This window comes from Apium graveolens, unplaced genomic scaffold (assembly GCF_009905375.1).
Source record: "Apium graveolens cultivar Ventura unplaced genomic scaffold, ASM990537v1 ctg1993, whole genome shotgun sequence".
Lineage (NCBI taxonomy): Eukaryota > Viridiplantae > Streptophyta > Magnoliopsida > Apiales > Apiaceae > Apium > Apium graveolens.
This window is the reverse complement of record NW_027417483.1, coordinates 10,462-34,695: the sequence shown is the minus strand read 5'-3', so window position 1 is coordinate 34,695 and position 24,234 is coordinate 10,462. Positions and strand designations below refer to the sequence as shown.

Sequence of the window (24,234 nt, the reverse complement as noted above, 5' to 3'; positions counted from 1 at the left end):
TAGTGGTGATTACCTTATTACTTGAAGAACTTGTCTCTGTTTCATCAGATTGGCCATTAGGGCTAGATTGACATAGCTGACATCTTCATCCTCATCCAGACCATCTGCTGCCCAGTCATTTTCTTGTGTAATAAAAGCCCTTTCCTTTTGTTTGAGCAAGTCAAAGTACTTCTGTTTATAATCCACAGGCTCAAACTTCTTTTTGCTGGAATCTAACTTTCTACACTCACTGGCAAAGTGCCCTGCCAAGCCACATTTGAAACACTTGAATTTTGATTTATCACCATGTTTCTATTTGGCTTAGCTGCTCCAAAGTTCTTCTTGAACTTGAGCTTCGAAAATCTTCTGGAAAGAAATGCAAGATGTTCATCAATGTCATCCATATCATCTTGGCTCAAAGAATCTTCATTTTCTGTCACCAGCCTCTTGCCCTTATTTTCACAGACCTTTGAAGTAAACTCAACAACATCTATCTTCATCTCCTTCTCTTTCTCTAACTCAGCAACCAGTGCAATGGACCCTCCTTTCTTTCTCCCTTTCTCCATTCTTTCATCTTGCTCTATTTCAAGCTCATAAGTCTTTAGAATTCCATACAGTCTCTCTAGTGTAAACTCCTTATATTCTTGTGAATTTCTCAAGGAGACTGTCATTGGTTTCCATTCTTTTGGAAGGAATCTCAAAAATTTGAGGTTAGAATCCTTGGTTTGGTAGACTCATCCATGCAGCTTCAGAGCATTCAGTAGCTTTTGAAATCTACTAAAGATATCAGTGTGAGTTTCACCTTCTTCAAAGTGGAAATGCTCATATTGCTGAATTAGTAACTGCATCTTGTTTTCTCTAACTTGTTCAGTGCCATCATAAATTATTTGAATGGTCTCCCAAACCTCCTTGGCTGTCTTGCAATTGATAATGTTGTCAAACATATCACCATCAACTCCATTGAACAGAATATTCAAGGCCTTCTTGTCTTTCCTGACCTGTTCAATATTAGGATCTAACCATTCATGCCTTGGCTTGGGAACTGATGGCTCATTTTCTGTTGCAGCTCTCATTGGTACATGAGGACCTCTCTCTATGCAATCCACTTAGGCCTCATCTTGAGAAAGTAAATGAAGATGCATCTTTACCTTCCAGTGATGGTAATTATCTTTGTCCAGAAAAGGAATCTTGACTCCAATATCCTTCTTGTTCATCTTGATGTTTGTTGTGATCTTTAAACTCTTTATGCTTCAAGAGCTTGCTCTGATACCAATTGTTAGTCCCTAACAATACAACAAGAATTATAGAAGGGGGGGGGGTTGAATATAATTCTGGCTACTTTTTCAGATAAAAGAAAAATGGTTCTAACTTAATAATATATATAAGTGTTTGATTTGCAAAATGCGGAATGAAGAGTTAGATAAATCAAAACACAAGTAATTAAAAACACAAGTCTTTAAAAACTTTCTGGTGGATTTGAATGTATCCACCAGATATATATATATATATATATCAAGAGAACCCTGTGAATCTTGAATACCTCACAGCTGCTGTGGCGCCCTCCAAACTCGGGTCAGAAGTTTGGGGTCCACAACACATACACAATATATAACTCTGTAAAAGAGATATTATTTATAATGACCCTACTTCACAAAACCACGGATCGCAACAGGTTAAAGTATGAAAACAAGCCACAATCTTCACTTTTATTACAATGTACCAAATTTCCCTTTAATTTAACTTACAACTGATAATAAAAATATTCTTACAATTTGACTATCTTTCTATCCCATGAAGCTTCTGCTAGCTCGATCCAACTCAATTGGAACCTTAGCCCGCACTTTGGATTGAGGAACTTCACTATCATCCATATCCTTTTCAACTGTAACATATATAAAAAGATTCGCAAGAGTGAGCTAACTAGCTCAGCAAGTTATGATAACGATAACTGAGGTTAAACAATGATCAAATGAGATGATTCAAGGGAATCAAGTTTCTTTTTAACTAATCATTAGAATTGGATATTCATTTTAAGTTTTAAAAACCAAGGTTAGGCTGCTGATCAGTCACGCACTAACCCCGAACAAGCACACAGCACTGCTCTAATTACTGGATCCAAGGCACACATTGGCCTAACTTGACCATTGGTATGGTCTGACCACGAATCTGGTCCACATATATAAAAACTATCCAATCCTAAAGCAGTTCAATATGATAAACAATATAATTCGATAACACAAGATCATATTCAATGATGATTAAACATTTGAATAAAACGTAAGGAAACTCATGGATATCATAAGGGTATATCAGGGTATGTAAAAGAAACGGTTTTCAATCTGTAAAAGAATCAGGTATTAGACAAATAGTGATTTTTCGAGGTATAGTTCTTTGATGTTATAAAGAATGGCGGGAGTATAAAAGTTTCTGTATTTTCAAACAATTTTGTTTTAGTGTTTGGTGTTTGGTAGTTATACATTTGGGGGGGGTAGTATCATATTTGTGTGATTTGGTATCTGAAGAACAAAGGATGGTTTACAAAGAATAAGGCTTACGGCTCAAGATCAAGAAAATTCAGGGTTCAAGGGTAAATAATTTAAAGCACATGCAATATAAAACAAGAGTCATTTTGAATACTAAAGACATGTTATGAAACCGTTTGAAAATATTTGCGATGTATTTTGGAGAAAAGTTCAGAAATACTTGCCTTACAAGGCTTTACAACTATTATTGATCAACTCTGAGCTGACTTTGTTGCTCAGGCTCTAACGTCCAACCTCTAGATCCCATTGGATTCGATTTCGACACTCAAGTCTTCATGTTGAAACTTTACCGAGCTCGTCGAGTGACCACTAGGTTATCTTTAGTCCATCGCCACTTTCAGGTTCCCGACTATAACCTACAGGGTCGAAATACCCTACGTTAGACGTCTAGGTATGCTTGACATATCCTCGATACTAATTCTTACCCAACGATATTCAAACCCGACTCGTAATCATTCATATTAGAATAACACAGACAACAATTAGGGTTCACATTCTTGAAATCGATCCAGTGTTCATTTTTACAAAATACGTATATTCGTCATTTTACGAAATTAGGGTTGCTGTGTTCTGGACAAAACATACCGCATAATATACAATCAGGTTCTATATAAAATAAATATATATGTATTTACTTATACTTGCTCGACGTTCCGATAATCCTCGGATACGCTTTCGTATTTACATAATTCAGTTTCCGAAAATCGGGCAGCGTCTCCTTTGTTTATCGGACTACCCGTCGAAACATTAATTGACATCAATTCAACAACAACAATCCAATTTAAAACACGACAACCAATCACAACTCGCAAATTCCAATTACCGGCTCAACCCAACAATCAATCCAATCACAATTCGTCAACTATATTACGCACTCGACTTTAATGTAAAATCAAATTCTCGATTCACGGATAATTTCACGAACTAATTTATTTATTTTAAATTATTAGGACTCAGAATTATATCATCACCGTCCACCGTCAGCTCATCGAAATTCATCACCGACGGCGGTAAAATTCGCGGGTGCCTGCATAAATTCGGGTTTCCAGCGCAAATTCCACCGATAAGAGTTCCAAATAACTACTATTTAATAATTCAAATAATCATCACAATATTTATTCGAATTTTCCAAATTAATTCGAATAAATAATATAATAATCACCGGATTAATTTCATCAATTTCACAACTTCAATCAGCTAATTAATTTAACAGGAAAAATGATATTTCTCTGCAAAATAATTGAACCAAAGTATCACAACAGCATAGGCAATTATCGCGCTTGGGACACGCGCCACCACCAAGCCGCCACACCATGCCGGATTTCCGGGAGGCGGCAGCAAGACGGAGCACAACAAAACACACACACCCATGCAATTTATACACACGCACCCACAATATATACATACATATATATATATAACCAACGGAGGAACAAACAGCCGACAAGAAACAGACGGCGAGGGTGGCCGGAGAAACAGAAATCCAGCAACAGACTTACCGCAAACGGAGGAAGAACAGAAGATAGGAAATAGAAGGTTACAGGGAGAGATTGTGAGGATTAATTGAGAGAAAGAGGGATAAAATCGAGATAATAATGAGAGAGAAGAACAGGGTCCTGTTTTTTTTTTTACTTTTGATTTATATTTATTTATCTTACTACTTTCCTGAGCTGCCACGTATCAGCTATACATCCAAAAATTCGACACGTATTACCCTGCCCGGTTCTGATCCACAGTTTACTATTTAACGATATAAACAGGCGAGTGAATATATCCGAAAGGACACCAAACTAATTGTAAATTCCCAGAATAATTAAATACTAATAAAATATAAATTTCATAATTCGTAACACAATTTCGAAGTACACCGCATATCCGCATTTTACAATTAACGAACCGGGCTGAACTTAAAACACATTCAGAAAATCACGAAAATAATCTTATAATATTATAAATATCTCGAAGTAAATAAAAACGTAAATTTCGTAATTTTTAAATAATTTCTAAAACGCACTTTATACCCGCTTTTAACAAATAAACGAAACAACGCGCGAGTGAAATTAATCCCGAAAATTTCCAAAATAATTTTAAAATTCTCGGAATATTCCAAACTAAAATAAATATGAGTTTCATAATTTTTTGAAGAATTCTAGAATTAAATATAGATTTTTCAAATAATAGCATTCAGAAAATCATTTAAAGATAAATAATTAATAAAATATTGATTTCTCAATTTTATAAAATCCTAAAAATAATTATTGTAATTATAAAATCATAAAAACAATTTTAGAAACATTCCAAATATTTATGCAAATAATTTTGCACTAAATCCATTTTTGAAAGTGAAAACAATTCAATACGATCCCATAATTAATCGCGCGGACAACCCGGTTCACTATAAATCACATATGGATAATAATCAAACAAACAATAGCGGTCAAAACCAACACAGATATTTTATTTATTTAATAATTTCCATAATTGCACAATTAAACAATTCAAAAAAAAACATACACGAGTCGTTATAGCTGCTTACAAATATGAACTAAACTTATAGAGAAATGCTACAGGATACAACTTACAATTGTTTCTCTGAGAATGTATTTGCTTAGTCTTGTTGTTATTCTACTTGCTACTTTTGGTTTATATATCACTAAGATTACATAGTAATAAGACAAGATAATAAAACAAAACCTATCAAGTCTAATACTATGCTGCTTCACTACTCTATTCCAGCATCTTTGAATATCTTCATAATAGCATTGAAATGGTAATGCTTCTTTGTTCTCAAAAACTTGGTTGAATAGGCTGCCACATTCCTTTTGCATACACTCGACGCATGTGACTGTGTTGTCACTGTCAACAGATGTTTGAATTGATCATCCGTCGGGTACATGATTATCATCCGTCGGGTTGCCTTATTGATCATCCGTTGGTAGCTTTGTTGATCATCCGTCGGGTAGCTATTTGACACTTGACTTCATTTCACTTATGCAGAATTATAAGACATCTTATATTTATAATTAATCAACCTATTCTGCATATCTAATTAAAGTCAACATGACTTATATGCTGCTACGGAATCTATACAAAGGTGTTTACAGAAATGTGCTTCATGACTTATTATTACATAAGCTACTCACTCGATGGATGTCAAATCATCATCCGTCGAGACTATATTGAGTCATCCGTCGAGACTATATCTGATCATCCGTCGTGTGCTACATTTTACACTAAGTTGAATCTACTAAGGTGTTTTATCAATGTAATCTTCAAGTTCACAACATATTCCCAACAATAGTCAAAATGTGTTTTATAGATGAGAGGATTGTCTAAGATGTAGACTTAAGTATGCTCGAAAGCGGATGCTTAAGTATTGTTAGGCTTAGGTATCCTTGATTGATTAGAACACCATTGAGGTGTTATATATTGATTGTATTATTGATAATTGTTTGGATTAATAATACAAGTAGAGACGTGAGTTTTCCACCCATATATGTTGTGTGTGTACTCCGTATTGGTAGATTGAATCTCAAATATTTATGTGTGTGTTCCTCCTAATAAGTGGTATCAGAGTCAAGATTTGTGATGGATTGGGTTGAAGGCAAGTTTGAGATTCAATTGGTATGTCGGATTATAATGATGGATTTGATGATAAAAATCTTACTAACATGGGAATAGGCAAAGTTACGTGCGATTTGGAAGTTGATTTGCACCTTGGATTAATTCTTTCAAACTCAAGTAGGAAAAAATCATCGCAATTATTTTAACAGCTTGTTCAACCAGGTGAATTTTTTTGATGATGTTGTTGTGCTTCTTCAAGAGGCCGCAGATTGAGAACATAAGGATCGGGTGACTTAACGGATGAAAGGACACTCGTGGTGGTTGATGCACATGATTTTTTAGATGAATATGTCGTTATGATGAAGAACGGTAGTTTACAGGTCACTATACATGTATTACTGATTCTCAAGAGTTAGAAGAACGAGATGAATGGATTCACTTTCAAGGAAAGGCCTCAGCATACTGGCATTGATGTTTTAATTATTACCGCTCAATTGGATATGGAGTATTGGGTTGAAAGAGATGATTTTTAAGTTTCAACCTAATAGGTTGTATAACCTTGGTGATATAAGACATAATTGGATTGAGTAATAATTATATGGATAGACAATTATTATCAAAACTGGGTTGGATAATAATTGTATGTAGGAAATTATTATATAGGTATGTCATGGTCATAAAGTTAGAAGATTGGACATCAAGAACGGAAGACTTGTCTAACAAGTATGGGAAGACTTGTTGAACAACTATGGTATATCTTGTTGACTAAGTTTTAAATGACTATATATATATAGTCATATTGTGTTTTATAGATGAGAGGAGTGTCTAACATGTAGACTAAAGTATCTGTAACATCCCCAAATTCGGGGTCAGGATTGGGTGTCACTAAACGACTTTAAACAATATAAACATGTATATTAAAACAAATATATAGATAACCCTTTATTAATCCGTATTGCTTACAGGTTATGGTATGAAACAAGTATCTAACCTTCTAAAATTACAATAACTAAATACAATTTTATTACCTTTTTACTAACTTCCTCGTATTATTTACTCTGACACCTCCAAATTCCTTTAGCTGGGATCTCCCCACTTTTGCTGTCTATTAAGAGTTATTCACTTTTGTCCTCATTTGATACTGAAAGAAATAAGAATTCACAAAGCAAGAGTGAGCCAAAAATGTCCAACGAGTACCATAATTGGTTTCCAGGTATCAGATCAAAGAAACTTATGGATTTTTTTTTTTTTGAAATGATTTCAAAACATCTTTATTTATATAAAATAGTTGAGCGAATAAAACATCGGCCCTCATTGGCCTTTAATCATAAATCACATTTCTCTGTAAAAGAATAGTGAACATTTCACTGATTATTTCTTGAATCAAATCTTTGTTTGTTTTTGCAATCATAAACTTTCCAAGAAGGAATGCCATTAATGGCGATCAACAATAAATTAGACTAGACACTAGAACCAATATATGCACTATAACCTGCTAATCAGTCAGGATATATCACAGATCTATACCTAACTGCATAGACCCACCAACATATAGGGTACCCAGGCACTATGGCCTAAAAATCAAGGGTCCAGCCATCCCTAGCCCTTAGGGTCCAGCTCATTCCTGGCCCTCATCGTAACCATCCAGTCCGTAGAGTATTTTGATGTCAAATCACTTTGATTTCAAAATATCCCGATTCAGGGTTCGCAAATAACCCGAAATAATGGGTATTTTTTCAAGAGATCAATCGATAATCAAGGAACAAGATCAAAAAGGTACTTGCATAAATAAGAGTAATTGCAGCGAAATATAAAAACATTTAACTATTCTGCACTTAGAATATGAATGAAGTATTTACAGTATATTATAAGAAGGTTTAGTAATACTTGCCTCAATTGATCCGCTTTTTAACTTTCAATCACCATTCTATGTTCACCTCTACTCGATATTCACTCTTCTCATTCCCACGCATAATCAGGCTTTACTTTTACTATCACTGTCTGGCTTTGAATATCTCAAACTATGTGTATCTAAAATAAGAGGTGCTAATTCAATTAACCGACAATGCATAATTGTCTATCATATGTTTATCCTTATCATCTAACCACCCGATAATAACAGATAAGGATCATATTTTAATCAGATACCGTTTAAAAGACACGTTGACTCATAATTCACATAACAAGCACACATAAGGCACATACTCATATTATTCATATAACACGTAGTCACATAATTCATGTAACACATAAGTTGAATAGCAAAAAGATAGGTCTCGATACTTTTAGAATTGAAATCGGGTCAAAAGCGTATTTATTGATCAATAGTTGACTCGGAACGATTCGCAAAATAAACGACCTTTTGATACAAAAGAATTTAGGTTTCGAAAGTATTTTTATTGGAAGCGGAATATTTTTCTGAGTCCAGAGTCGTTTGTTTCGTATTAAACGGACGAACGGTCTATTTATTATGAATAAAATAAGAATAATTCAATTAATAATAATATTAATTAAATTTTAAATAACTTTATATAATTTTTTAAAAGCTCAAAATGATTTTTAAATCATTATTTGGCTTAATTAAAAGTAATTACATTTATTTAACTATTTATAGATAAAATTAATTAATTAAATGAATTAATCAATTAATTAAATCTATAAATAATTAATTAAAATAAATTATAAATAATTAAATCCCATTTATATTTTTGAGAATAGCAATAAAAATAATTTTCTGGAATTAAAATAATTTAGATAATTATTTAAAAATAATTACCCAAATAAATTCTGAATTAAAAATCAAATGTTTGGAAATAAATATGATTTTTGATTTATTTTATAAAAATAATTCTCAGAAACGGGTTTGAGGTTGGGCTTGTCTTCCCCAACGGATCAACGGACTAACACGGTTCTCTCCCGTTTTTGCACCAAAACGTTGCAAATCAACCCAGCTACCCGTACGGCTAATAACATACGCAAACAACCTTCAGGAGTCGTTTTCCGATCAAAATCAAGCCAAGAACATCAATATTCTAGCCAAAACTCTAACATGGGCAAATCTTAACCAAAATTAGCAATTAACATATGAAATTAAAGCCAAGAACGAACACAATTCATTCATGGCATCCAAACTAGCAACCAATTCATGAATAATTCAGAAAATCAAATCAAAAATCCAATCAAGCTCATGAACTCGACTAAACAGTTCCTGAAATCAAACACATACAATTTATACACCAATCGATTACAAATTTAATGGGAAAGCTTATTTAATCATCAAAATCAACAAACAATTCGTAAATCAAAAACCAATCATTCTTGAATATGAACCCTAAAAATTCGAATCAACAATTACCTATCGTTTGATGATTTTGATGGCTGAAATGGATAGAACAAATCAAGGGCTTCACAACAGTTACTCATACTTTGAATTCTGAGATCCACATCACCTTCAGACGATCGATTGATCCTCAAGAACACCAAGAACAATTTTCAAAGAATTTTCAAATTTTTATTTATTTTTTCCCAGATTTTTATATAATAAAATATAATTAAATAATAAATAAATGGTATTTATAGTTATAAGAATAATAACCCCAAAATTATTTAGGGCCTAATTATATCAATTAATAAAAATAATTAGCCCAAAATTATTAAGTAACGGGGAATAGTTTTTAATCTAATAAATACAAAAAATTAAGTCAAAAATTCCCAAAAATTACGAATATCCAAAAATGCAAAAATATTGAATATTTGATAGTCCCATAATTTTATAAAAATAAAAATACAATTTTTTGTGGGATTTGACATCCTGATAGGGTTCCAGAAAAGTCATTTTTCACGAAATAAAGCATTTTCTAAATTAACTAGATGTTCGGAAAATTAGTATGGTATATGCCATATTATGCAAAATAATGCCAATTGCTCTGCACGAAATATCAGTTATTAAAATAAAACCTGAATAATATAATTTTTTTTAATTTAAATCCAATCTGATACCATTTTTGGATAATTATCAAAACCGGGTTTCTTATAAAACATTTTATACGAAAATAATGTAATAATATCCCGTATTTCGAGAATACGGGTTTTATTGGTCTATAAAAATGATTATCGTATCGAAAATTTTGCGTCGGGACACGTACGGGTCAAACCGTACTCCAGATCCAAAAAGTCGAAACACGGAAAATGTCCAGAATAATCAGATTCGATTAGGAAGGAGTTTTCCGAAGAGTTTCGGGTTATAAAAACATAAAAACAGTTGAAGTTGGACGATTCCCGGCTTTATAAAATAGTTTTATAATTATTTAGAAAATAATTAATGAATTCATAAATCAATATAAAATCATATAACATTCCAATAATTACCAGAAAAATACCATAATTATCTATATTTTATTCTGGACATAATAAAATTAACATACTTATAGTTTACCACATATAAACATCAACATATCAACACCAATCATCAGATAATTCATCAAAAATCACATAATAATCACCTAATAATTATTTATTGATAAAAATGATTACACGATATGTCCCGGATATTACAGTATCGCTCGAGAGCGGATGCTTAAGTATTGTTAGGATTAGGCATCTTTGTTTGGTTAGAACACCATTGAGGTATTATATATTGATTGTATTATTGATAATTGTTTGTATTAATAATACAAGTTGGGACGTAGATTTTTCACGTTATATATATTGTGTGTGTACTCCGCATTGGTTATTTGAATCTCGAATATTTGTGTATGTTCCTCCTAACAGACCCAACTATTCAACCTTAATCCCGTGTATTTACCATGTTCTCATGTTTATTGTTACTATCATTGTTGTTCTAGCATTTCCCCTTCTATTATCTATATACACAATATTTCCAATTCAACTTTCCCTTCTCTACATACATCCCCTTATATATCTACACACTCAGTCGTATTTTGACATGCTCATGTAACGAATCTTATCATTTTTTCACAACCAACGCTCCAATAACATGTACTAATTTTTGACATGAGCTTCCATTGTATAATATATACCATCTTCTTCCTTAAATTATCGAAAATGAGTAATCCATATAGTAACAAGTTTGGGTAGAAGTAAAATCTTGTAAATATGAATTCAAACTGATATCATCAATTAAATTTGCATTACTTTCATCAGTTTTGTAAACATGGAGCAACTAGTGAGAAATTAAATATTTATGATCTTTATGTATGATATTATAATCCAAAAGGTTCTTATACAATAAAATTAGGCTATCAGATTGCTTTGACACTAGGGCATCAGAACAATCAGCATGCTTGTTCATCTTTAGTGCCAGAAAAATCTTATTGGAATTATATTTGGTCAAAATATACACATCCCAAGTTAAGAAATTTTATATGGAAAATTTGTTCTAATTCGTGGAAATAAAGGAAAATCAGTTTAGAATGAAATGTCCATCATCTTCGTCTTGTCTTCTCATCTTGATAAGGAGGAAATTATTGAACATATAAGGACTTTTTACACAACAATCATCTTCTAAGTCATTGAATGAAGTACCTAATAGCTTGGGTTAAAAAAATCACTTATGTACGCTTTTTTTAGCGTATCACCCATTATCCGCGTATGATTTCCATGGAACAATGAAAATACATAACAAAACCCTTAATTTTCTCCGCGGGAAATAATCGCGGAGCGCCTTCAAAACCTGAAACTGAGTTTGTGTCATTATGTTCTAACCCAATTTGAAATTATTAAATTAATTGGTGCGATTAACTATAAAAATCATTTAATCCAACGACAAATATTAAAATATATCATGGCATAATAGATTCTAAATTCAAGGGTTTCAAAGGACAGTTGTGAGGAACACTTCGCATATTGAGACTGTCGATGCTATGCATAAGGTTCGGGGTAAGTCATGTATGAAGAATGTTATGGTCTCATATATTATATCTACCACACACTATTTTATTTAAGATGCACTAAGTTGGGGTATATATTCACGAAAATAGCTTCTTTATTCTTTCATGTCATGGGTAGGGTCTATCTATATCCTAGTTAAGCGGATTATATCCAATATTTTTGGTTTGGTTATTTAATACTTAAAAAATGCAAATTGAGAAACCAGTAATAACCATCAAAAAAGTTACTATACATGCACCTTACACATCGACATTTGAGAATGGTTTTAGAACCGTTTTGGGGGTCTAGCATTTCTCATTCTAAAAATTTGGTACTCAATTCGACTTGGCCAAGATATGGAGTAATCGATTATATATTCGAATAAGATAAAATACTAATTTTTAATTTATTTTTAGTTTTTAACTTAAAATATTTTATAAATGGTATACAAGTATACAACATAATTAATTATGTTTTCGAGTATTTCGAGAGGGTACTCGAAATAAAAATTGAAAATATTAAATTAGTTACATTTAATTTTAGTATGTATATAACTTTTGATATTTCATAAATATAACATCCAATAATTATTTTTTTAATTTTAGTTAACCTTTTACCATCATTTTAACACTAAAAATATTGAAAAGTTATCTTTTTTGTTAGAAACTGTTAGAATACTAATATAACTAGCATGTGCGATACACGAATTGCTATTAACACTCTGATAACTCAAGTTGGACTCTCTGTGACCCCAACATTCTCACAATTTATCGTGGATACGAAAGATAAATGAATGTCCCAAAAATGGGCGCATACGATCCACTTTTCGACCCATAAATGGGATTTTGAATTAGGGGGAGTGTTAAGATACTGATATATAATACCTTGATTGCTTCAAGATTTTTTTTGGCACCATTACCTAAATTTTTTCAAAATTTTTGTCCTAAAAAACGAGTTTTTTTCGAGATATTCGAGTTTTTCCCGAATTTGACCCGAGTCAGGTAAAAGCATATGACTTAGTAGAGCAAAACCGGATTGGAAATGGGACCGTAGTACTCCCTAGGATCGAGTTATCCTAGTTTTAGAATACTGATCTTTTGATCATTTTATTTTGAAGTGCGACAGGGAAAGTTGTTTATGGGAAAACACCTCAAAAAAAAATTTATAAATGAGAATAGATTGTGGAAGTAACTTACCAAATTATTGTAAAATGAAGGATGGATAAAGACCTGTAAGTTCCAGACCCTGCTACCAGCAGATGTAACTTGGTAAAACTTGATGGATGCCATCTGCATAGGGGCTAAGAGTTATTCAAATTCCAGTGGTAAGAGCATTTTCCACTGCATTGTTGCAGGAAACTTTTAATGTGATCCTACATTAGGATGTTTGACTTGGAAAGTTTTAGAGAACATAATAAGTGAAGCCTGAAGGAGATAGGTGTAAGCGGGGCGTATAAGAAATCAGACGGATGACTTGTAACAGATGGTGTCGTTTAGTAGTTAATGTGTTGTCGTTTAGTAATTACCAATACGGTACTGTTTGAGTAAGACATATATTTTATAACTTTATCAACCTAGGATTCCGTGCTATAACGGTATTAGTCGTTATCCTATCATTAGTTGACAGGTGGCTTGGAAGGGAATATATAAGGCAAGCTCAGTAGAGAGAGAGGGCAGACTTGAGAATACTTGTATCTTAATTTGTTATTTCCTTTCAATTCTCCCCTGTAACTGCACTTATTTCAGTAATTCAATTCAGCTGTTTTGTTGAGTTTATTTCCTTATTGTTCATAATTAATTCACTGAAAATATAACAACACGGTTACAAGTGGTATCAGAGCTCTCGATTCTCGGAGTTATAAGAAGCAATGGAGGAGGGAACCAGATCTAGGAATTTTGATGAACGATTGGGTGTGTTGGAAGGTAAATTCAGTACCACGGCTGAAGGTCTGAAGAAGGATCGAGTAGAAAAGGGACAGAGGTTTGATGAATTGGCATTACAGATTGGAGAGCTAGGGTTAAGAGTGGGAAAGTCAAATGACCAGTTCGAGGAATTGAAGAAGCTTATATTACAGACCCAAGGCTCAACCAAAAATGACAAGGAACAAGGAGACGCCAGCAGTACTACCAAGGTGCCCACACCTTCTACCCTTCATTAACACAAATGGTGAGGTAATTGAACCTACTGTGAGTACTTGTTCTTTTGGCACTGGGGGTCTATCTACACTTCCTATTACTACTAATATCACCAGTTCCATGGGAAGTATACACACACACGCTGGCACGACACACATTACACCTTCCCAACCCTACTCCACCTTACCTCTTTACAACACTAATGTGTTAACCCCATATATTAATCCCAGTTACTCTACCATTCCTGCTACCATGGCTGGTCCTTATTCACATACGGGTCCATATTCGCACACTGGACCTAGTACTCACACTCAAACCTCGACACCACCATTACACCAATTACACATTGTCCCACCCACACCACCACCCTTATTTAACCCACAATCGTATACACAATCCGAGTTTAACAACCAGACACACACTCCTCATACCCCATTCAATCATATCAATTTTAACCCAGCTCCTAAGATATAATTTCCTAAATTTGATGGAATTGAGCCTAGAGGTTGGATCATTAGAGCGGATCAATATTTTGATTTTATATGTATGGATGAATGGAAGAAGGTGAAATTAGCGGGACTGCATTTCGAAGGCAAGCTAAGCATATGGTATAGGTTTTACCAGAGTAGCAGGGGACTTATGCCCTGGAGAAATTTTCTCAATGATGTGGTGAGTAGATTCGAAAACCCGGAAGGAAGAGATGTACAAGAACTCTTCAACAAACTACTACAGACAGGGTCCATAATGGAATATGAGGACAAGTTTGAGGAGCTCGGGGCACAAGTTATGGCAAGAAATAAGTTGTTGGGTGAAGATTACTTTGTGTCCAGTTTCATCAGTGGTCTCAAAGATCACATTCGAAGTGCTGTCAAAATGTTTAGGCCACAATTTCTGGTGGATACAGTATACTTGGCTAAGCAGGAAGAATAAAAAACTGTTAGGAGTACCTTGCCTAGTAACAAAACCAATATGAGTAAAACAACTCAATTCAGTACCCAAGAACTGAAACCTTACACTGGAGCGACATCCAAGACTAAGCCTTATTTAGAAGTGGATAAAGGGGGGTTTAAGTCGAGATCAACATTGGGCAGTAAAGAAATATTAGAAAGGAGAGAGAAAGGGTTATGTTTTCATTGTGATGACTCGTATCATCCAGGGAAGGAATGCAAAGCCAAACTGTACATGATAATTGGAGAAGAGGAAGAGAGTACAGAAGACATAGAATTCAGTGAAATGGAGAATGAAATGAGTGAGTTAAATACCACTTCTGAGCCACTAGGTGAGATGTCTTTGAATGCAATGGCGGGACACAAGTCACATAGCACATTGAGGCTAAAGGGAACAATTAAGAAGAAGGGTGTCAGTATACTGATTGATACAGGCTCCACTCATAGTTTCATCGACTCAAACTTGGTTAAATCAATGGGCCTCACTGCTGAGTTAATACATCCACTGCTAGTGACTGTAGCAGATGGATCTAAATTGGGGAAGGACACTGCCTGTAAAAACTGTATTTACAAGGTACAAGGGCATGAGTTTGTTACAGATTTGCGGTTGTTTACCTTGGGGGGTCAGATATAGTTTTGGGGGTGGATTGGCTAAAACAATACAACCCTGTTACCTTTTATTTCCAAAAGTTAAACCTGACTATCAACAAACAGGGAAGCCAAGTACTACTTCAGGGAGTTATCCAAGAAGGGAGTTTGAAAACTGTTAGCTGCAAGAAACTGAGAAAATTGTTCAGTAATGGTAAAAACATTACTCAGGGATACTTGCGCATGATCCAAGCTCATCAAGAAGAGAAAGATAATACTGATAAACCTGTGGTTCCCAGGGAGGTACAGCAGCTGATAGACTCTTATCAGGATATATTCCAAGAACCTAAGGAATTGCCACCCAACAGAGCCCATGACCACAAGATACCACTCTTACTTGGGAGCCAACCAGTGAACCAAAGAGGATACAGAGTTCCTTATATACAGAAGGCCGAAATAGAGAAACAAGTGAATGAGATGTTCCACAGTAGGATTATTCAAACCAGTACTAACCCCTTTGCTTCCCAGTCATACTTGTAAAGAAAAAGGATGGGTCCAGGAGAATGTGCATTGACTATAGGAAGCTGAATGATATCACAGTCAAAAATAAATATCCCATCCCTATCATTGATGAGCTACTTGATGAATTGAGAGGGGCTACATGGTTCACTAAACTTGACCTAAGGGTTGGCTACCACCAAATCAGAGTGGCTGAGGAAGATATTTACAAGACTACTTTTAGAACTCATCAAGGCCTCTACGAATTTAAGGTGATGCCTTTTGGGCTAACAAATGCACCTGCGTCTTTGTAAGGCATATGTCATAGGCCTATTTGTATATTCGAGGATTCAACTCAACTCAAATAAGAATGTAATAAGTAAATAGTGGATCTACCGTCAGAGAGATCTCGCAAAGTAACATCTGTCAGAGGATTCAGAAACAAGGTTCATCTACAGACTTGAGGAGTTAATTCACTGGAAGAAGTTCAAGAAATTGATCAAGCCTCAGTGATATAAATCAAGATCGTGGATTTAATCAAGTGACAGAGATCTCATCAGAGTATCAATTAATTACAAGGATTTAATCTGAAGAAAATCAAAGTATCAAAGTCAAGACATGAAGAAACGTCACGGAAGTTAGTCACTCATGAACCAGACAGTACATCGAGTGTCAACATTGAAGTGGTGGAATTGATTCATAATTTTCAGTGATTTTCAGAAGATTTGCAGAAGGATGGGTGCTGTTGAAGACTAGAATTAATTCTCTATTAATTAATTAAGTCATCTAATTTAATTAAGAAAATAAATTATATCTGCAAAGAATAATTTATTTTTTAATTGAATTAATTGATTAATTAATTCTGAATTAATTTTAGGAATTTTCAGAATTTAAATTGGATTAAAATTCATTTAAATTCAGCAAGTCAAACTGATTGTACTAGTATGACAATCGGTATGACAATCAATAGTCATACCGAAATTCGATGGCTATTCCAATAAAAGTCCTTCCGTATCCTCTGGTCATGCTAGTACAAACAATTGTCTTGCCGAAAGTTACACTGGAAGAGAATTGTCTTGCTAGTTCAATCAGATTGTCTTGCTAGTACAAACAATTGTCATACCGAAAGTCTCTCCAGTTCAACAGATTGTCTTGCTAGTACAATTGGATTGTCTCACCGATTGTCACTGCAGTTCATTCTATTCGGCTGTTTAATTAAAAGAAGCAGAACACATTCAACAATCATCCACAACACAGAAGTCAAGAACAAAGCAGAATAGAAAAATAAGAAGCAATATTTCATCTTTTCATCTGCATACTTCAAGATTAAATTTCTAGATTGTAAAGTTAAATCCAATCCACTAGAAATCTTTATCTTGCTCTTGTGTAACAATCTAGCGGATCAAAATCCCTAGAACTTAATCTCAAATCGCGTTTAGCATTTGATTCTAATTATTGCAAAAATAGAAAAAGTTCATGTCGAATTTATTCTAAATTTGTGATAATTAATTTGAGATTAATTCCTTGTAATCGATACAATTGTTGTAACACCTTTCAAGTTTAATAATATTTTTATTTAACTTGAATTTTGTTTCACATTTTTTATTCCGCATTTATTCGATTATTCGGTACTGTTTGTATTCAACCCCCCTTCTACAAATACATTGGGACCTAACAATTGGTATCAGAGCCTTCTGATTAACGAACAAATCAAGATCCTAGACTTTTGTGATTTTTTAACTCCTTGAATTTTTATTTATTCAAAAATTCATAATGACTTCATAAAAAGTTGGAACCGTTAAAATTCTACTATTTGATAAAGAAAATTATATCATGTGGAAGAAGAAGATGCTCTTGTTTTTACAAGTTGCAAATCCCAAATATCTGAACTTGTTAAACAAGGGTCCAACAACTCCAATGGTTATTGAACCAGAGGTGATAGTAGATGATGTTGTGATTACCAAAGTTAGAACCTATCCAAAAGAGCCTGAGGATTTTTCTCCTGCTAAAAAAGAAGAAGCCTCCTTGGATGCCAGCCTTCAATTAATATTAATTGATTCCCTTGATCCCTTGATGAACAGACATGTGATGAACTGTAAAAATTCCAAACATATGTAGGAAACTATTGAGGTGATTAATGAAGGCACAGAAGAAGTTAGGGAGAACAAGTTGGAGATCCTAACCTCTGAGTATGAATATTTTAAATCAAATCCAGGAGAAGGAATTACTGAAGTGTTTGAGAGGTACAATGCATTGATCAACAACCTGAACATAAATGGGAAATATTATTCAATCAGGGAGGTCAACAAAAAGTTCCTTTTAACACTGCCAACTCATCTTGAACATAGAATTACTGCCATTAGAGAAGCTAGAGATCTGAGTGAGATTTCTTTGGATAGACTCTATGGTGTGTTGAAAACCTATGAGTTGAAGCGGATTCAGCAGAAGGAAGTCTACGGGAAAGATAGAATGGTCAGCACATCTACTGCACTTGTAGCTGAAGGTCAACAACAACAGCAATCTCAACAATTGGAGAGAATGGTACAGTGTTCCAAGGCTGAGGAAAATATGTTAGTAGCAGAATATGATCCTCCTACTACAAATCAATCAAGTGATGATTTTTATTCCTTGGAAGAGCTGGAGCAATTGGAAGACGAGTCAATGGCCCAAATTGTCAAGAGATTCTCCCATGTCAGATTCAAGAGGAATCTCAAGCTTAAGTACAAGTCCAACTACAACAAATTCCAGAAAGGTGGATCTTCATCCTCTAACACCAGCAGTGATGGATACAAAATAGGAATGGTTGATCAGAGCACCATTAGATGCTATAACTGCAATGAGTTGGGACACTTTGCCACAGAATGTAGGAAGCCAAAGCAAGTAAGAAAGAACTCTGAAAGGGCTTATCTGGCAAATGGAAGAAGCTGGGATGATACTGACAGTGAAGATGAAGATGAAGGAAATCTTGCTCTTATGGCTATTGATGGAAAAGCTTCATCATCAAGAATAGAGGTAAAACTTTCTGATGCTGAAATGGTTTATCATCTAAGAGGTAACTTAGATTGTGCACGTCGTGATAATTGTTAGGGCGAAAATACGCGCTAATATTCACGCAAGTATACGCGTTCGCAAGTAGTATAAGATATAGATCAGATTCGTTCCCACAGAGACTGGTTTAGGTTAAGTTCAATTTATGCACCTATGCAACAATGTATGGTTATCGCTCAATGCTAAGACAAATAACAAATTGGGTTTTTATTAAACTAAGAGATTATACTAAATAACATTAACTAAGAGAATTGAGGTTAAATTAATATATATGATAAACATGGGATTCTATCTTCATTAAATACTTCATTCAATAGCCTTATTGTTCTTAACCTTAGCATGTGATGGTGATGACACTAATCAGATAACAAGAAACTGATAAACGCCAACTTTCGTTGCACGAATACCATTCTACCAGACATCCACAAAAGAGATAGAAGCTGAATAGGCACCAATTATATTGAGACCCTATATGTCTATAGAATTTGACAACATAACGGTTTAAGAACAAGTTATCTATCTTGATTACATAGGGCAAGTAAAACGGTTAGAGTTACCTACGAATCATGCATACACGTACATGAACCTATGCTAGCATGGCAAGTTCTAAACCTCTATATTCACTGTCGCTTCAATAGAGATTAACACGCTATCTTATATGTTAGCTACGCACGTAAGACGAATAAGCACAACCATACTAGGATATCAATCAATCACCACACACCAAGATATCGAAACAATTAACTATTGAAATCCATAAGTAAATCCGCTAGAACCCCATGACAACGATTAGCCCATAATCGAACTCATCGTCACCATGGGTTCCAATGAAAGCATGGTATAAACAAGGTCTTAATAAACTAAATAATAATCAAAGTACGAATAAACGAGATCTAGGTTCAACAAGAACGAAAACGAGCATCCAAAGTTACAACTAATTCAAAGAATCACAAGTTGAAAACAAGATCTTCTTTTTCGGAGTTGTTCTGTGCTTCTAGGTCTTCTCCTTGATATCCCAATCTTCCCTTCTTGCGCAAAACATAATCTTCTTCTTCTTAAAAAATACCCTGTGAAAACGTCTCAAATCTACTTATATAATAGTCCCATAAAACTCAGATTACATAGAAGTTGGAAGCCAAACAGAAGTAGAAGTCTAAAATAATTCAGCAAAATTCCCGACCCTGCGCGGCCGCTCAGCATAGCTGCGCGGGCGCGCAGGCCTCCACTGGAAAAAATCCAAGTTTGCACCGTTTCTTTGCCGTAATCTGCCCGTTCCTTTCCTCTCGCAATGGTGAACACATGCCAAGGCTTATTCTTGATGATTCCTCCCCCGAAATGCAACTAATACCCTGAAATACATGAACACTAGAAAAACGCATCAAATACACAAAATACTTGATTTCAAGACACCAATTTAAGCCATTTTAAGACGTTCTAAGTGGTATAAAATGCCACTTATCACACCCCCAAACTTAAATCGATGCTTGCCCTCAAGCGTCACAGACTCAAAAACAAATAAAAATATGAATGAATACAATCTATATGAAAATGCAGCGATCCCCCTTACTACAATTAATCAACCAAATTGCCACATCTCAACGAATGCAGTTAGACAACTAAAGATCAATAAACTCATGCAAACGGACATACAGCCAGAAACGTGGTGTGTGCAAATGCTTGACAGATATGCTTCGAAACTAGACCAATTACTATGACTAGACTATCCTCAAGGCAATCCTACGATTATACAAAGAATAAAAATTCCAGGCACAAAGTGATATACAACACTACAAGAACTCTGGAGCATACTACGGAATCGTGCTTTTTATTTACAACTCAAATGCTTATTTGACCGTGCAATGAGTGAGATCCACAAAAGACTTATATAATGATATCCATGTAACGAGCGTTAGGTTAGCGGATCCCAGACTCTAAAAGCCTTAGGTCGCTAGGCACAAAGTCCCCTAAGAACTTAATAACTCGAATACCAAAGAGCCCACTCTTGATCAATTATGCCAAAATATTTTTTTTTTTTAAACTCTGAGCAAGTGCGTTTCGCTCCATCTTGCTCAACCCTAGACTACTCGCAACATACGTGAGCCGGCTACTAGCCATTTGACGCCTAGCCGCAACTAGCAACAACTTCCATATTTTTTTTTCCAAAATTTTTCTTTTTCATGTCTTTATCACTAAGAACCTATAATCGAATTCTAAGCATAATAAGTAGATTGACCTTGAAAACAACCAAATCATAACACAATCTAGCCCTTTCACATTCTCTAAGACTTAGTGGACTTACAATTGTTTCTAGCATGCATATCAACCTACATCACTTAATATCACTTTAATGCTATCACTACACTCACATCAATATCACAATTCAGTCGATAAATCATTGCAAAAGGGATCATGGTAAATGCATGAGCTACATGACATTCATAAAAAAAACTATATGGCATAAATTATGCAACTATATGAACTAAACTATCATGAATATGCAACTAAATGACACACACACAATATTCCTTAACTACCACCCCCATACTTAAAATTTTCAATGTCCTCATTGAAGGCAATAATAAGGATTTCAGGCATACCTAATTAGCAGGAGATTCACCCTCGTCGGGTGGAGGATTAGGTGGCCAATCAACCTCGCCACCAGTGTCTCGAACAACAGTACCGAAAGCATGTGTCAAATCTACAGCAAAATGATGGTGAATATCGTGCATGGCCTCCATACGCCTAGTTACTCGCCTGTACTGCTCATCACCAACACCAGTCCTATCAACTATCTGCTGTACATGAGAAGAACCCTCTATAGGCACTGGAGGATCCGTTCGGCTACCCTCTACATCATCAAAGATATATCCCAACCCCTTGTCAGGGGGTGCACCTAACAATGAATAACTCAAGTAATCTGGTAGTGGGTTGAGCTCAAGTGTGGGAGCATCTTCAATAGATGGCTCGAGACGCTCCTGAGAAATTTTCAGCTCTGCTAACCCAAGAGAATCGAATGGCACATACAACTTCCTCTTCCACAGAGGTGCATTCAAAACCTGAATTTGCTCTACTTTAAAGCACTCCTCTTTAGCTGTGGGTAATTTTATTTCCTTGAACACATTGAAAGTGACCTTCTGATCATGAACCTTCATCGTAAGCTCTCCTTTTTGCACATCAATCATAGTTCAGCCTGTAGCCAATAATGGTCTTCCCAAGATAATAGGAATCTTCTTATCTTCCTCGAAATCAAGAATTACAAAGTCAGCAGGGAAGAAGAGTTTATCCACCTTGACCAAGACATCCTCCACTATACCTCGTGGATAAGCGATGGAACGGTCAACTAGTTGCAATGACATGTATGTTGGTTTCGGCTCAGGCAGACCAAGCTTCTTGAAGATAGATAAGGGCATCAGATTGATGCTAGCTCCTAAATCACATAAACACTTGTCGAACGACAAGTTTCCGATGGTGCAAGAAATAGTGAAGCTTCCAGGATCTTTAAGCTTCGGAGGCAACTTCTGTTGCAGCACAGCACTGCATTCCTCCGTTAGAGCAACGGTCTCTAAGTCATCGAGCTTCACTTTCCGAGAGAGAATACCTTTCATAAACCTCGCATAGCTAGGCATCTGTTCAAGAGCTTCAGCGCAAGGTATGTTGATATGAAGTTTCTTGAACACCTCCAGAAACTTCTCAAACTGCTTATCCAGCTTTTTCTTCTGCAGCCTTTTAGGAAAAGGAGGTGGAGGATAGATCTATTTCTCCCCTGTATTACCCTCAGGAGGAGTGTGTTCCACAGTAGTCTTCCTTGGTTCCACCTCTACTTCCTTCTGCACATCTTCTTCAGCCACAACTGCATTTTCTGAATCTTGAGATTTTTCAGGCTCTTCGTCTTGCTGAATTTGGGGGCTTGCGACCTTTCCAGACCTTAAGGTGATGGCGTTCACATGTTCTTCAACTTCCCTCTTTCCTGGATTGGCTTCTGTATCACTAGGAAGCGTTCCTGATGGTCGATTCAATAAGGCATTAGTAATTTGCCCTATTTGGTTCTCCAAAGTCTTGATAGAAACAGCTTGGCTTTGGCATATAAGAGCCTGGTTTTTGCACATAAGCCTCAACTCCTCTAATTCAGATTTTTCATTCGAAGATAGACCTGCATCATGAGTTTGTTGTTGAAGTTGGAGTTGTTGCTGAAAACCAAGAGAGTTGAACAGCTTATTTCCAAACGGTTGGAACGGCTATTGCATCACATTCTGATTGTTGCTCCAGCTGAAGTTAGGATGATTCCAGTTGTCAGGATGATAAGTGTCTGGAACTGGTTGTTGCGATCTCTGAAAGTTGCTCACAAACTGAGCTGAGTCGCTAGATATAGCGCATTGCTCTGTCGCATGTGGACCTGCACACAGCTCACAAACACTAATTATCTGCTTAACACCATAGTTAGCCAGAGAATCGATCTTCATAGACAACGCCTTTAGTTGAGCAGTGATAGCTGTAGCTGTATCCACTTCAAGAACTCCTGCTACCTTGCCCTGTGGATATCTCTGGGTTGGATACTGATATTCATTAGCAGCCATCAGTTCAATTAGATCATAAGCTTCCTTATAGCTCTTTGCCCATAATGCTCCGCCTGATGCTGCATCGAGCATGGGTCTGGACTGTGCTCCCAGCCCATTGTAAAAACAAGTGATGATCATCCAATCAGGAATTCCATGATGAGGACACTTCCTAAGCATCTCCTTGTAGCGCTCCCAAGCTTCACTTAGCGATTCTCCCGTTTGCTGCGCAAATTGAGTAATAGCATTCCTGAGTGCAGCTGTCTTCGCCATAGGGAAGAATTTAGTAAGGAATTTCTGAGCAAGATCTTCCCAAGTAGTAATCGAACCAGCTGGTAGAGAGTGTAACCAGCTCTTAGCCTTGTCCTTCAGAGAGAATGGGAACAGTCTCAGCTTCACAACATCTTCAGAAACACCGTTGAACTTGAAGGTGTCGCATATTGCAATGAAATCCCTAATGTGTGTATTGGGATCTTCCGTTGGAGAACCC

General features: G+C 35.4%; 1 protein-coding gene and 1 non-coding gene across 2 annotated transcripts; both read left to right on the top strand.

The window, feature by feature from the left end:
- Positions 1-14,656: 14,656 nt before the first annotated feature.
- Positions 14,657-15,040, top strand: LOC141700256 (uncharacterized). The gene has a single exon (XM_074504059.1). It carries the CDS (start codon positions 14,657-14,659, stop codon positions 15,038-15,040), a length of 384 nt encoding a protein of 127 aa, XP_074360160.1.
- Positions 15,041-23,895: 8,855 nt separating this feature from the next.
- On the top strand, positions 23,896-24,002 carry LOC141700258 (small nucleolar RNA R71). The gene has a single exon (XR_012566267.1). It is a non-coding gene; the product is annotated as a small nucleolar RNA R71 (small nucleolar RNA).
- Positions 24,003-24,234: the final 232 nt, after the last annotated feature.

Bases quoted from the DNA above. Each gene is read 5' to 3' on its own strand.
- LOC141700256 (XM_074504059.1), top strand. From the start codon at position 14,657: ATGGATGAATGGAAGAAGGTGAAATTAGCGGGACTGCATTTCGAAGGC.